The sequence below is a fragment of the Podarcis vaucheri genome (genome assembly GCF_965113315.1).
Source record: "Podarcis vaucheri genome assembly, chromosome: 1".
In the NCBI taxonomy this organism is placed as follows: Eukaryota; Metazoa; Chordata; class Lepidosauria; order Squamata; family Lacertidae; genus Podarcis; species Podarcis vaucheri.
In genome coordinates, this window is record NC_138759.1 from 58,862,745 (window position 1) to 58,879,439 (window position 16,695).

General features: G+C 39.0%; 1 protein-coding gene across 17 annotated transcripts in view; it reads right to left on the bottom strand.

Annotated features, from left to right (window-relative positions):
- Window positions 1-9,167: 9,167 nt before the first annotated feature.
- The window catches only part of CD44 (CD44 molecule (IN blood group)), a 69,422-nt gene continuing 61,894 nt past the window's right edge, over window positions 9,168-16,695 (bottom strand). For 15 of the 17 annotated variants that reach the window (XM_082224085.1, XM_082224084.1, XM_082224078.1 and 12 more), the window contains 5 exons: window positions 15,321-15,467; window positions 13,674-13,859; window positions 12,662-12,760; window positions 11,368-11,446; window positions 9,168-10,032 (listed from right to left, as the gene is read on the bottom strand). In XM_082224085.1, the coding sequence (XP_082080211.1) occupies window positions 9,825-10,032; window positions 11,368-11,446; window positions 12,662-12,760; window positions 13,674-13,859; window positions 15,321-15,467 (719 nt within the window). In that variant the 3' untranslated portion in view covers window positions 9,168-9,824. The remainder of the gene's footprint in view (window positions 10,033-11,367; window positions 11,447-12,661; window positions 12,761-13,673; window positions 13,860-15,320; window positions 15,468-16,695) is intronic. The other 2 variants (XM_082224083.1, XM_082224077.1) reach the window with 2 other exon arrangements.

Consider the following 16,695-nt stretch of genomic DNA (forward strand, 5'->3'; position numbering starts at 1 on the left):
ATACTATGTTCCATTCCTCTCTTATTAGGATGCAGCTTCTACCAAGGGGCATGTAAAATCAACTGTAATCATCTCTGCAACCTAATCTCCCATCTCCAACTGTCCCTTCTGCCCAGACTTGTGATAGTCATCGATACAGAATCAGTGACAGGAAACAATTAAAAGTATTATTTGTAGGAAGTTATACGGAAGACCCTGACATTTCACCAACACTTCAAGCTCTTTCCAGCAAGAGTGTGCGTAGTAAGAGCATGTGTGTGTTTTAGTGCTTTCCCTGCTTAGGCTCAAAACCTTTCCCTTTTAGTTTCAGTCATTCCTGGGCAGGTGAATGCTTAAGTAAGTAGCAGGTGAGAAACAATTGTCACTTCATTTGCTTCTCTTGACTAATTTTGCACCAGCACTTTGGATAAAATGATTTCTTTGCTCAGGTCTCACTTGCTCGTCTGCATAATTAAGAGGGCCTTGCTTTTACCTCTTTGTAGATTCTTTATAAAAGGGATCTAAGATTTCAAAATGCTGATAATCTGCCTCCCATTGTCATCAAGGGAAATGAAGGAGGGTGAGCACTTTGCATTAGACCTTCTCTAGCATCCCATTCGCTTGAAAAAGGTGACCAGGTTGTAATTTTGTATTGCTCTTGGGTGGCTTGGCTTTGTTCTTTGGCTAGTACCATTTAAGGACTTCAGAAAATAATTAATGGCATAAGGTGACATCCAGCAGGCGTCATACTCAGAGCAGACCTGTTGAAATTGAGTACATTGATTTGCATGGGTCTGCTTGGACTATAACTAATGGGTGGGTACACTTAGGCTCCCTTGCACCTTTGGCAAGGAGACACATCCCCCTCTTACCTTGCACCCTTGCAAGAGGATCCTGCACATGTCGCCTGGTCTCCCTGAGCAGGGAAGAAGCAGCCTGGGCAGTGTGTGGACCTGCTGGTGGGCTCCTACTTAACCTGACCAACCCCTAGATACACCCCTGGGTGGGTATCTTCCTTAGATTTCAAGGACAGCAGGCTGAGGTTTGGTCTTTGCTGGTGGCAATTCCATTGATGTTCTGCCTTCAATGGATTTCCATAGGACATAATCAGTAATTCATACTTGTATAAGTAAATCTCTTGAGTGTGGGGAAGGATCCAAACTCTTGTGCCCTATTCCTGTTTACTTTAACCCTTCTCTACATAAGAAGCTGGAGTTTCTCCTTTTCTTCTCATAGCTCCTTGGCTCTCCTCCCCTCTCATTTGTATCTCCTCTAATCTTTTCTTCTACCAAATGTCTCACCTGTACTTCTCTAGAGTTTCTCAAAACGAAGAAACAAACAAAAAAGCCCCTCTCTCTTCCTGCCCAGACATGACCCTGGGCCTGGAACTCCTTCTATCTTTCTCTCGCTCATCATTGTGATACCTGTTATCTCGCAGCTACTAACATTTTTTCAAGCAGCCACTCTAGCCATGTTACTCCATCTCTAATGCTCTTCTTTTCTCTACATGGAGAGAGAACTTTATGATGCCTGAACATCAGTGGGCTGGGCAGAGGTTCATTGAGATACATGGGATAGGTAAGGAAGAAGAGGGAGCTGGTCCTCCATATGTAATGGAGGTATGAAGCAATGAAACAGAATAATGACAGTCCTCCTGTGTTACTGGTCAACACTTGTCACAATTAAGCGTATTGTTTTCCATTTATTGTCCACACAACTTCAGTGGGGTAGCATTTTATGTCACTATTTGGGTTAAAATGGCTTGAGTTCGGCATAATGCATGTGTAGTTATCTAGTCACCAGTATTACAGTCATTCTGATTATGTGACTAAGCCAAGTTCTTAGGCAGACCAAGCTTTGTGTTGCTGCAAGTTTGCCTACTATGCACTGAATGGCATCACACACTTGCTTGGATGTTTGGTTATAACACAAGTCAACCTACCTACATTTCAGCTGACTGAAAGCAGCCTCTAAGCCACCCAACACTCTCTCAGTTGTCTTGGAACAGCCTTAACCAGCGGATAAAGAGAATTCATTATCCAACCCAGTCTTTGTTGGGTTTATTACGGTATTTCTTAAAAGGCAGAAAGCAAATATGTGCACATAGGACCTCTACACATTCAGGGATCCCCATTCCATTAACTGGAGGGATCTGATTTATTCCTTTCAAATCTGATCTATTGCTGGAACAAGAAGATTATTTGAAATTAAGTTCCTTTTCAATCAGTGGCACACACATCCCTCAACTATTGTCTTTAAAACCAGGGTTTGTGCACATTTATTCAAGACAAGGACACAATTTAATACTGTGAGTCTTTCACATTAACAGTATTTTGTACATAGCACATAATGCTTCACAGGGATTTTTTCATTGATTTTCTACAGCTTTGGAAGCTTATTTGCAAATCTTGATTACCAGTTGATATTTTTCAGTCAGTGCTGTAGATTCCAACATTCCATTTTTTAACTTCTTCCAAGCTTCTTCTTCAAGCTTCCTTTTGAATACTGCAACAACAAAAATCCCCTTCTTTCCTGTCCTTCCTAGTGTGAACTGTAATTTATGGAATGCATGAGGAAAATATGTATTTCTACTTCTAAATACATCTTCAATTCTAATGTAGGCATTTATTCATACCTTTGTCCAGCAGCCACAAACTACAGTGTAGACTGAATTAACAAATTTAGTATCTGTAATTTGCAGACATACTGATATTTTCTTATACTGTTTACAGACATACCAATATTTTGTTATACAACCTTATAAGACAGAGAGAGAAAGCTACAATATTTGCAGGGAATCCATATTAAAGGGGAAATGGAAAATTTTCTTATAACATATATAGATTCATAAAAATTATCTGTGTTATATTAAATTAACGTAACCCTGTAAACTTTATTTATAACCTCTAAGCAAAGCACAAATAGGAAATAAAGGTGTATTTAAATGCTGCAGTTCATTATGGAACACTATGTTGTTATAATAATCTTAAGATTGATCAGATGAACAAATGATTGATCTGTTATTTTTGATACTTACAGTGTAATCCTATGCATGTTTACTCGGACAAAAGACCCACTGTGTTAAACAGTGCTTACTCCCTAGTAAGTGTGTTTAGAATCACAGCCTTAACCTGGTGTCTTTACCAGGAGAATTAGGAAGGGTCTCCACCCTGCAATATACAAAGAGTCTGATCCAGAATCATTTATTCACCAGTATATTTTGTCCCCCAACCCTTCTCCTTACTTCATTTTCCTGTAGTCCCCAAAGTTTCCAATGGAATCGATTACAAAGTCTGTGTACTTTAGGATTGCAGCTTCTGAAGAAGGCCCTGATCCAGCTGTAGTCATGGGCCATCAGGCATAAGAACTGGTGTCCCGTAATTGGCATCAAGTGATGCATCCAGCTAGTTCAAAGTGGCTTGGGTGAGAACCATAACGTGGAAGGAGATGAGCATCTGTATTTATTTATGTGCACAGACGTTATTTGCTGGATTGGCCAGAAGCCTTCAGAGACCAGGCCTGCAGTTCCTCCACAGTCTTTTCTAGACTGGCTAAAGTAACTGGCTTTGCCAGTTCACTTCAAAGCCAGATCACAAGTTTTGCTGCTCGACAAATACTGTACAAGAAAGGAGGCGGCAGCAAAGCTGATAAGGGGTCATAGTTATTTAATGAATAACAGCCCAAACCTAGCCATGTGTACTCAGAAGTGAGTCCTGTTGAATTCAAGGGGGGTTATTCCCGGGTATGTGGGTTTTATGCAGGGGGAAGGGAACAGAAGACAGGCAAATGGCCACATTCAATGGCCTGCTGAGCTCTTGCTGGTGTAGTCAGAAGTGAGGTTGGAATGGATCTTTTGTTTTTCCTTGTCTTCTTCCTGACCAAGAATTTATTTTAGGCTAGGACACAAAGGTTTCCACAGGGAGAGTATCAATGAAGTTGGATCTTCCTCTGGAGGGCAGAGCTTTGCCCTTATAGTGTGAAATTGAATCGGTTTTATGGCCATGGAACACCTCAGTGATCATAGGGTTGCAGGGTCTGTCACATAAAATGATATTTATACAAGTTCAGACAACGTAAGGAACTGCAGAACTGTGTTTCATGTCTTTGCCTTTGTACAAAAGGACCAAACAATATTCTTATGGGACCATGTCAATCGACTTGCACATATAGAAATACCTCCTGATTTTTAAGACATTTATAAGAAAGCAAGCGGTATATTTTTCACCAGGATGAATGAGATCTGTTTTTCTTTTATTTCCTTAGCAGTTAATTATAAAGTATCTCTAGTCCTATGGCCTTGCTATTACCCAAGCACATTGAATGAGCAAATAAGAGTTATTAAAACCTGAGGAACAGCTTAAATACAATGTAGATGTTGTCTCTTGGCACACCAACTGCACAGCACACAGAGCAGAGGATATGTACTGAAACCATCAACGATCCATGAAACAGGTATATTTAACTAGAGAAACCTGTTGTACATGCCTTGCGTTTGGGTGAGCAAACTGTACAGTAGATCTAGAATGTTGTCAATGTAAACTTATTTTGTAATCCTCTTCTATTTTAAAAGCAGAGTTTTCAAATACTCTCGTAATTAGAGCCAAATGTGTTCTAGTGGTAAGATAAAAGTACTAATGATAGCTGTCAAAGCATGACACTCTTATGAATACCAGTCTTGGTGCGTTGTTTTCCGCATGAAGAACAGTGCCTCTCCGCACTTTGTGTAGATAATGTAGCTTATCTTCGTGTAATTTCAGTGAAATTGTGTATACAGTATTAATAGTTGCCATTTGGTTTTTAATTTAACATCAGTTATGCTGGAGTAGAAACTTTATAATATGTTCCGAACAGAATTTGGGTTGGGTTGGCTGCTTGTCAGTATTTCCATCCCCAGGTATTTATCAGAATAATCTCCATAGGCAGATAACTGGTTTTATATGTTGATAATATAAACATGTTGGTGCATGTCAAAGTCTGAATAATTGTTGGAACCTTTTATTGCAGCCGACTCATTGTACATATGTTAGTCTTTGTTTTTATATATCTAACCAGCAGCATGCAAGTGTGTGTGTATGTTTGTAAATCCCTGGCACTTAGTGAATGTGACTGGCCGTCTCATTTTGCTGCACTGTGAATGCAATATCACTGCTACATTAAAGAATTAATGTAGGCATATTATTCTGAGTTTATAATAATATATTTTCGTCTGTATACCTGATATGTTGGAAATGTAGAGACATGATTATTAGTAAGTCGCTGCATCAGTTAGCTCATTGGTCAGAAGTAAAAACAAACCTTGCTGTACTCTTTACTTTGGATGCCATGCTTATCGTTTGCAATTGCAATGTCTGTTTCTGCTTTGCAACATGGACTCCTGCTGTCATCCAACAACATTTCAAGATTCCTCTGATGTTCATTTGCTTTCACTTGTTCACTGACAACAGTATCCACTGAAGAATCTGAATAACCTGAGCCTGTCATTTTGCTTTAAATCAAGGCACAGACATGCCTGTTAACTATAGACACTGGACTGTTTCCAGCTAAGTTTACTCAGAATAGACACACTGAAATTAATGGACCCAAATTGGCCAAACCCATTAATTTCAATGGATCTACTCTGAGTTTATCTAATGCTGGATGCAAGCCTATCATTATCATTCTTAAGATTTGTGTTACACCAGCTAGCCAGAAGCACAGAGTCAATACTGCTTCCATTTTTCAAAAGTAAGCATATGAAAAATTATAACAAATCCCATTCATGTCAGTTTTGGAAACAGACAAACAACTGTGTTTTTGAGGTGTGCTTTACCTGTTGTGTTTATGTGCAGTTGTATCTCAGAATTTCCATGCACCAGTAATCATACTTTTTATATATTAAGAATTTGAATGTCTCTGATAATAAAGAAGCTCTCTGAAAAAGAGCTACTAGTGGAAAGGCTGGCAGGATTCACTGTTGCTTTCACTCAATAAATGTAGCACCTTTACTGTGGCATATTCCATGGGATAAAATATCCCATACGGAAGCTAGTTGTCATCTGCCTTAAAAGTACTCTATAGCTATTCCTTTTTTCGATTCCGGCTTACCTATTGTGAATTGCCTTTAGCAATTGCTGAAGTGGCAAATCACTCTGAGCCTGATGACCGCAAGTGTGTGAGACAACAGAAGGGGAAAGCCACAAAATCTCAAGATCTGTGCATGTGTTCTTTTTCATATGCAACTATGGGCGAAATCCTATACACATTCATGTGGGGGTAAGTTACATTAAACTCAATGGAACTTACTTCCAAGTAGATATGTATAGGACTGTGCTGTTTAGGGAAATTATTGCGCTCAGGGCCTTTGAGATCATGGCCATTGTGTATATCATCAATTTGCAGTTCTTCCCTTGAAATGTGATGTGATCCATTTAGAATACATCCAAAAGACACCATAAGCCTGGTCTTTGACATTGATTGGAAGTGTTCATCTGGGAATCGAAATGATGTACTTGTACAGTTCCTGTACCACATTTTGTGTAAAGACTAATGAATGCAGATGCGAAAACTTTCTATTAACTCTGGTTACTTTCTTGTATATTGTAATGGGAATGCCTCATTTACTGAGTATATTTTTTTTGTAGTTTATAGTTCTAATTCTCCTAATCTTTATCTATACCTCCTTTAGTAACTACAGTATTTGCTTTTAATACTTTCTTACTGTGTGAACTGATTTCTGTAACTTATGTATAAAACAAAACTGGACATTCTTTATATACTGGAAATAATCAGCGAAGACAATATTTCACTAAGTGTTGTACTTTTTATGTACATATCATCAATAAATGTGGATTCATAATTTTAACGGTTAGAGCGAGTGTCAATTATTACATATCAACTCTGAAAAGAATATGTTATGTGTTTGTGCAAAGTATTTTATTCCCCGACACTATTTCTACTTAGTATATGTAAATCTCTATTTTAAATTATTTATACATGGGGAGTTTTTTCGAGTATGACTCAGCTAAGGAAGTCTGTTCTTTTCTGGCAAAGAGGTCTGAAACCATACGTCTGACACAACCAAGCTTGCCTTGTTACTTAAATTTTGTGGTTTCGATATACCAAAGTTGATCAGAGAATAAATAATCTAAAATCAAAGGTTTCCAGTTGTCCCAGTGCAACGTGCTTTCTAGGCCAACGCTGTCCATGCACCGCAGACTGTTACATCAAAGCAGGTGAACCAATGGCAGCTGAAGGACATTGCACTTGGGTAGCAGACTTGTCTCTTAAGCAGCTAATTATGTCCAACACAGAAACAGAAAACCAATTTTTAAACTCCTAAGCAGTGATGCTTCAGTCAGGGAGTTGGTGAACAAAAAAGGGCTGGAAAACTACTTTTATTATTTTATTCATGTCAGGACCAGGGATATTGGGTGTTTTCGTTTAAAGGAAATATCATCTGGCTTCAACTTAGAAAACAATGGAGATCGTTTCTGTAGAAGAAAACTGCCAAGCGTCAGTAAGTGTTTATAACTTTTGGAGACCACCAGTGTCCCTGATACAAATGGGGGGGGGGAGAGCAATGAAATAAATAAGCCACAGCTGTTTGAATATGCTGGCTAGAAGAAAATCCTCTGCCAGTGACTCAAGGACATCTAAAAGACGTCTGCTGACACCACTGTGCCTTGGAAAGGGAGTGAATGAATGGCATTCTAATTGTTCCCACATGACACTAAAACAGTAAAAATGGTTCTCTCCACTTGGAAAGAATCCACAGGAGTGGGGGCTTTTAAAAGGTGGGTTCAAAAAGAGGGTATGCTGCTAGGAATCCGTAGCATTTCTGACTGTAAAGAAAACTAGGATTTTGCAGTGGCAATGGTGAATAAAATAAGAAACAATTCGTAGTGTTATTATCTGACAAGGTGCAAACATGTTTAAACAGCCAGAGCAGGGTGGAGGGCTAATGTTCGTCTACACAGTGTAGTGTGATCCAGATTAACAATGTGGTACAGATGTCAATGCTTACCCCAAGCTGTAGCATTGATGCATGGAACACTCCTTCCACAAACAGGCCTACATTTCTGCATTGGTATGATAATGTGCATGGTGTTAATTAGGAAGTAATTAGGAGTTTTTAGTTTTTTTAAAAAATATGTCTCTTAAGAAAATTGGACATAAGAAGAACAAGGAACTGTGGTGATATATTTGCAACTATTTACTGTTATTCAGCTTCATAATATTTGTGTTTGATTTTCTCAGAGATTTTTATGTTAGTTTAGCTTAGTCCTACAGGTGAGTTGTATTTCTCATAGCATTTGTCATGTGTAACCAACAGGCCATTTATAGCTTTCTACTGGAAAGGAAGCGATCATTTGCTATTCATCTCTGTGGCATATGGAGACTGCTGTGGTTATTTTTATGTGCCCGGTGCAATCAAATGAAGTGTCTGAAGGAAAGGTTAAAACCCCTCTCCAACATCATGTTGCAAATATGATTCAGGTAATATGAGACGAATGGACTGTGTACATGCTAGTTTCCTAAGAAGGAACATATTCTCAACAGAGTGCAACCACCACCATAGTGCTGCTATGCACAAAAGCAACTTATTGCCCACACACGGCCTGCTAGGATGGGAAATGTGTATGCAAAGGAATGCTGTACATGTGCGGTTCTTGGACCTCTGAATGGTTCTTGGAGCTACCAGTAGCAGACAGTGTGTTGCAGCAATGGCACTCACCTGACCTCTGATCAGCCACATTGCTGCTGCTTTCAGGAAAGGAGAGTTAAGTGTGGTGCAAATGTACCAGCAGAGCCAATCTGGCACCTCTGCTAGTGTGTCCGCACTGCACCAGCCTCTCCTTCTTCCTAGTAAGCAGCTGTGATACAACTTATGAGTGCCATCACCCCACCCAACCATCTAACTAGCAGTTACATGTGCTGTTTCTGACATTAGGCTGGCAGCCATGCATGGAACTCCAAAATGGAAAGAGTTATTTGAAGTAGACACAACACCCAGACATATAGGGTTTCGATTCAGACCCCCAATTCATTGGAAACATACAAAGGATCCCATAGAAAATCTACTGTTGTACATCCATTATATCTAAATGTGGTGTAGTCAAATGGAGCTGAATTAATACTTTTAACAAATATTCCAACTATGAACCATGCAATAGATATGCAACTTTGAAATGCAAAAACAACATCACAGATTATTTAGATTATAGAGAATAAAAATTTATTTGCTATAAAATCAATTTTATTCTTACTCGCCTTTCCACCCTATTAAAAATTGTTACTGGACATTCCTGGAATTTTTGGATAAATTTGTCTTTCTGTATTCAATTATTCAGGACACAATTCCAAATATCAAGAAGTGAGTGAGATTCAAAAAGATGACAAATCCTTCAGGGCTAAGTGACAAATAAGAATTCTGTTCTGAAGTCTCCCTTTGCAATTAATATTGACGTTCTAGGCCTCAAGGTTATGCTCAGTACTTTAATGCCTTAAAGGCACTGGCTAGAGATCCTGGTGACTCCATTACAATATAATGAGGGGAAAGCTGCACAAGTTAGGGGAAATAAGTTGAAGTTGGTGTTCTGCCTTATCAAACAGTAGACCACAACTGGGAGACGGGTGATGTTGGTGGTCGCCCATCTGAACCGGGCAAAATTAAGCAATCTTGAGCAGAGGAAACACGACATTTTTATCTTGTACCTGACCATTAAAAATAGAGAAAGAAGAAAATGTATGCTTAATTATGCTTCAAAGACATCAGTAGCTCATTGCATTTGTGAGTTCTAGTCCCAGTTCCGTGCATTGTTTTTTTGCTTCTTCACCTCTGATGAAATTGGATTGGCGCAGCTCTCTTACACGCCACTCTTCAGGGCCACTTCTTGTTGGTTCTGCGTTTCATCAATTGCCTGGAATTCATCTGTTTGGTTTTCTGGCTTCTCATCATGCACCAAATGAACCATTTCCCGAGATCTACTGGCTTCTCCATTCAATCCACCCTTGTTTTTCTCATTTATGCCTCCTTTGCCATTGTTGATAATAAGTTTTTGCTTCTGCCCACATCTAATGGAAAGGGAAAAACATGGGATGTCAAAGCACACAATCACATTAAAAAGTGAAGTAAAACTCACTGATTCTGTCTGGGTTAATCAAAGCTTTAAAACATAAGAAAAGTCCAACATCCTGCCCTCACTTTGGCCAACAAGATGCCTATGGGAAACCTGCAAGTATGCATGTAGTATTTAATCTTGTGATATTTGAAGAAAAACTATGTTTTCAGTTAGGATGCCATTTTGATTTATAGCTTCCAGACTGAACCATTTTAAAGGAAATGTTATCTGCATTTGATCATGGTTGGTCTGTGCTTGTCTGCTTCTTTCAAGACAAAGGAGGAAAACAGCAGCTACAAAAGGTCAGAGACTATCATTAATTAGTAAACGTTTATGTCCACACTTAGATCCATGCATCAACTTACAAACTAGCAGGAAATACTTCTGAAAAGTACCTTCTGTGTGGTAGAGAAGATAAAAACAACAACAATGAAGTAACGTGACTTTGATAGGACTGGAATGCAGATTGCAGCCAAGGTAGTAATTCTCAGTCCACAGTCAGTGGAGAGCTGTCCGCTCATGACTCAAAATGGGTTAACAGTATAGGATCATCTACAGTTACAGGCAGGTGGGTGCTTTGCTGCGTGGCAAAGAAGCCCACAAAAGTTACAAGCCTGCAATTTTTACTATCGTGCTGAGAGCTGGAAGGAGGAGGACAAGGACTTCCATCTCTCCTCTAACCTACTGCATTTCTATGCTGGGCTCAGAAGACAGGGCTTCCTTGCTTTGGCAGCCTACTTGGTTTCTATGCTGGTTGCATAGGACGAACGGAGAGCTCCATCCCTCCTGTGCCTGCCTGCTCTCACAGTGGCCACCTAGATGCCTATGGGATGCCCACATGCAGGACTGAGCACCCTTTAGGAAAATACTTGTATAGTGCAATTTCATGTCAAAGGGGAAAAAACACATTAAAAATACATAGTTGACAACCTCTCTCTCCCTCTCATCTATCTATCCATCCACACACCCACTATAAAAACAAGAAAAAAATTAAACTTACTGATTACCAGCTAACTATTACAGTTGCAAGGTTAAAAGATATTCAGAAGCATAAAGAAGTTCCTTCATTGCTTACTTATTTAAATATTTACCAGCCACACTTTTGTATAAATGCACTATTGTGTGCCTTGACATGTGCTTTTCAATGGACATCTCTTGAAAGAAGGAGCTGCTTTCTCCTTTGTATTATTTAAAGATGTCAAATCTTGGATCTTGGAATTTCCCAGCAACAAGACTAAAAGAAAGTTCTGGCACTAACCAGTGGAAATTTACAAAAGCCATTCCTTACCTCCTTCGACTGTTCACAGCAATGCAAACACCAAGTATCAATGCCAGTGCCAAGAGAGAAGCAACTACAATAAGCCAATCTGTGGGTGGAAGTTCGAGGGAGGGGAAAAAACATGGAAACTTTTACTGGCTAGTCATCTGGATAGAGAGTTGACACAGTAGTTGACATAGTATCATTAATAACCCCACTTTATTTCCTTAAAGGACCCATGCTTATTGTTTTCTTTCAATGTATGAAGCAACAGAGTGAGGTTTCCTCTCAGGTCTGGCTCACAAATATTCTTTCCTCCCCTGCATGCCCATATAAATGGCAAAAATAACTGTATGGAGACTCTTTTGTGAGAAGTGGGAAGCATACAGAAACCTGATCATAACAGCTGGTACACAGCACTGCTGTGACTAAGAAAATGGCTGCTGCTTGTTTCCAGGTTCTTCCTTCGTTATGCTAAGATTTCTCCACAAGGCTGTGTATCCACATACAAGGCTGCATGAAGGAAATACTTGCAAGGAACTAGCATGGTGCTGCAATATAATTTTTAAAGGTGGGTTCAGCCAGGTGCCTGCCCCCGCCCCTGGACTCCCCATCTCTGACCCAGATAGGATGAGCAAGCAAACAACGATGGTGCTGAAAAGAAACAGTAGTAGCTGCTGCCTCCTGCTTCCTCACAGGCTCTGTCTGGCAGTGGCAACTAGCAACAATGACACTGAGGGAGACCAGTGAGAGCGACTTGCCCCCGGGCTCCCCAGGAACTGATAACTAAGTTCCTGAGACGTTCCCTCCTGTTTCCTGCTACACTGACCTTGCAAATACATGACAAAAATGAAGCCACTTTATAATGAATCTGGTGGCCTATGTAACCAAGTGTTTTCCTTGTCTACCTGGCAGAAGATCCTGAAATGTAAGGTGACGGTCATGCCTAGACTGAACCTTTAACTTAATTTCTCAGTGATTTAACCTAAGAAGTTCTACATGCAAAGCATCTAGAGCTGTGGTTCCCAAAGTGGGGCACACGCCCCACACGGGGGCAATTTGAGAACGAGTTATTAACAGTGAATGGCCTTTTAAGCTTCCTCCACGTGCATAGGAGTTCACTTCTTAAATAATAAGAATTATATGTCACCAGGGTAGGGTGGGGAATCAGGATTTTAGAGGTGCTGAGGTGGGGCATGGCCATAAAAAGATTGGGAACCACTGACCTAGAGGCTCACCACTTCCAGTGGTGGCAGTGAGAGGAGCAATCACAAACCAACAGGACTTTATAATAAACATAAATGGTAAAAGTAAAGACACCAACCTGGTATGATAGCCATTCGTGGCTCGCTTTTTGGCGATTCCCCTGTCTGGTCAATGTGTGTCCCTCTTCCGGACCCCTTCGGGTCATTTGGGTTATCACCTAGATAAAAAACAAACAAAAATGCATTACTCACAAAACATTAGAGCTGTGTTATATAAATCTGGAGCCCTTGAGTTTTCACAGACAAAAAAAATACATGATATTGTCAAAGGAAACACAGGTGCGTTGAGTTTCATAACAAGGCCCTATTCCTTGACACGGGAATGGTAAAGTACAAGGATACAGCAGTGCTTAAGCTCCATATAAATCATAGTTTCCTCAGAGCTTTCATTTGGGTTTCTCCCCATCACACCTTGTTTGCCAACCATTTCAAAAAGCCTTCTTTTGTAAAATACTGGCAGACTATGCTAAGGGAAGGGAAAAGTGGGATCCATTTCTCTATGAAAATTAAAATCAGTTTTCCAAACCATGATAAAATGCTTTCTTCTTTTAAATTTCCAGCTAGTGGTATATTTATTTTATTCTTTAGCCCTGTATTTTGAGTTCTTCTGTGAAGTGTATCCCTGTAGCAATCAGGGTGAAACTGCCTTTCCATAACACCACATACACTTATCAAATGCATGCAAATGCCGCAGACATTAGCTAATATTGCTACAGTATGTGTAATTGTTTGTAGTGACACTTATAGAAATACAGTATGTATTAATCTGTTACTAATTTGAAAATAGTTCCCGTAAGTGAGAAAAGGGAGAAAAATCAACTAATCTCCAAAACTGGAGTGACAGAAAGATTGTTGAGAAACGATCACACACCTTCCTTCGACTAGTGCAAACGCATTCATTAAAATCAGAGTTTGATCATGCATCTTTGCAAGAAGCCATGAAATAAACAGAATGTAATCACAGTAAGATTTCCATCTAAAAGCTATTTGTTTCCACACCATATTTCCCCAGGATTTTGATGTATGGAAAAGTAAAGGTTAGCTGAAGTTCCTGGAATTTATAACTCTTACTGGCAGTAGGCGATGATGGATGTCTGTCAGAACCACTGTCAATTTCAGGAAAAACTCCAGGTAATACATAATCTTGAGTGCCATTTACAAGAGGCTCTTCTTCAGTGCTCCATTCAGGACGCAATTCATGTAACTGTGGATCTTGTGTTGATTCTTCAGTTTTGGTTCCATCCTTTGAGACTACTGCTGTTGTAATGATGGTTGAATTAACTATTAACTATCAATTAACCTTGAAATTTGCAGAATTAAAACCGGGTGTTTTTTTTTTTTTACAAAATTCCTACTATACTGAAAGTTTAAAAAGAACAAAATAGGGAAGTTTGCAATGTTTCTGATCTGCTTTTGAAACCTTCCATTAGTAATGGACAGTCACTCAAGTGAACAACAGCCAGAAGCAGCTCAGATCAACGTAACATTGGATCCAAGGAGCACTTGGCAAAAGATGCCACATTAGAGTGTGCATACACATGGAAATATTGTCTAATAATAAAATTCATGCATGGCTCCTGCTAACAAGCCCATTAACCCACACCATGCTTGGGAAGTAAGGTGTCGTCATTTCCTTCCCTTTTTCAAAACTTAAACAAACCCACTGGCTCAAATTCAGTCCGATTTTTATCTCTACAGAGATAAATATTCAAGAAATGTAAAGCACACCAGCAGTTTGGAAAGCCCAAGTATATGCCAGGAACAACAAAGTGAAATGAATAATCAATATATCAGTTCTTACTACAGATATTAAGAGATGCTCTAATTGTCTACCTAAAAAGAAACACTAGCCACTGAAACTAGGAAGGAAACGAGTCTCTAAAGTACACCAAAAACTTCAACACACTGCCATGCAAAACCTTACATCTTGGCATTAATACTGACATAAAGACAGTATTTAAAGACATCACTAGGCTCTCAAGTAGGAGATGTAACAGCAGACAGCATAATAGATACATTTTGTGAAGGATCATTAGCTTCACATGATAGCAAAATGACATAATTGAAACAATAAATGCAAATATTTGCAGAACGGAATAGAGAAATCATGACCTAAATTGTTTTAGAAAATTATTCCCCTGTACATATCCTACTCTCTCGCCCCCGCCCCCGCAAAAAAAACAACAAAAAACATATGTTTGGGAAACAGTCAATTTGATCACAACTCAAAATGCAATACTCCTTTCAACAAATTTACGTTGTGTAAACCTGCAGTGCCTGGCAAACAGACAAGTACTTCTCACAATCTTGGTGGCTATCAAAATGGTCATGGCTATCACAATCACATGTGCTCCCTTAGCCACAATTAAAGAATATTAAGCAAGGAATTTTAACAGGGAAATTTCAAAACTGAAGTTCAAAGATATGGAAATGTCATTAGGCTGCAACTGCTTACAAATGATTTTATGACATTATTTTTTGAGGTGATCTTCACATGGTACAGTCCCCAAGTAGCAACTTCAACACATTCGTTTTACCAATAAGGTCTTGGCCAAGGTTACAATTTAGTTTCTGTTCCTCGATGTTATATAAGTTCAGGTTACATGCAATTTAATTTTCGGTGTCTGTTTTAAAATAGACATGAAAATTAACAACATGAGATTATCTCACCTAAGATAGACAGGGTTAAAAGAATCCCACCACCATTCTACTGAATACCTGTATGATCAGTATTATTTTTTTGACTTATTCCTCTTCGAGGAACAATTCCAGGAATTAAGACATCTGCTGTTGATTTTGTCGTGTATTTGTCTTCATGACCCCATTGCCTCACTGGTTCTGGGGTTGAATCTTCTTTGGCCACATCTATGGCAATGGTAAATGAATTGAGATTATAAAAATAGCAAAACTATTAGCTGCTTTTCACTCTGATCCACTGACTTCTTACTCTACCAGCAGAATATTTCTATCCAAACAACATGCTGGGATGCCAGATTTGCTACAATTCAGAAATTCCAAAAGACTTTGACAGTGATCTGGCTTCCCCCTTGGTTTTATTTTCTGACCCAACATCTGACATCACCAGCTGACACTGACAGTTGATTAGGCATGCAGAAAATTTCATCAACTTGACAATGACATTTGTGTTATATACTTTTGATGGAAGAGAAAACTATTCATGAGCTACAGCCAAGTACTTGTCAGTTGTGGATGAGAGCCCACGTTCTTCAACCTTCTGCTCTCTACTCACCACTCCCTTTCTCATTTCAACTCTTCTATAGGTTTTAACTTGGGCTAATTTTATTATAAATCATGTCATAATAAAATGATCATCACAGCAAACATCATTATTTGACTCTGGGTGATTGGCATATGCAAATAATAATAATAATGAATGAGATATAAAGAATTAAAATGTAAGACTTAGTTTCAGAACCATATTTGTATATCTTGTTTATGTTCTACAAGCTCTACACATGATAAGAAATTTAAACCAAAGGACATTATGCCCTACAGACTAGCTTGAGAACAAAACAAAACATCAGCATAGAAATATCTGGTCAGGTACTATCAAGTTCTTGTGTCGTGGAATGAATGCTTTTGTCTATATTGCCAGGCCTGTTTTTTCTGGAGCCAGCTTTATAAACTTGACGGGAGGAACATCTCCTTTAAATGGGGTTTGCATAAAATCAACTCTTAGAACAGGAGTTGTTCCTTATTATTATTATTATTAAGGAATAGCAAGCTTGCCTCTAGTGAGAGAACTTTTAATTCTAATTTTCAGAAGGCTATGCCTCAGTACAATTTATGCCCTAATCCCTATTTTGAACAAATCACTTGTCCTTGTCATGTATCATTGCCTAAAAATATCCCCATAGGGCACTTTCAAATCTCAGAGGCTAGAGCTAACGTTCAAAAGTTAAAATCAGAGGATTTCCTAGAGCATGAGACATTGATCCCAAAGAATCAGTCCCTCTCAAACTGCCCGAAAACAGCAACCTTATGTTAAAAGGAACAAATAATATTCTTAGGTTAGAATTCCAACCTTAAAATCTAGACATTAATCAACGTTTCCATTTGGTGGAAAGGCGGG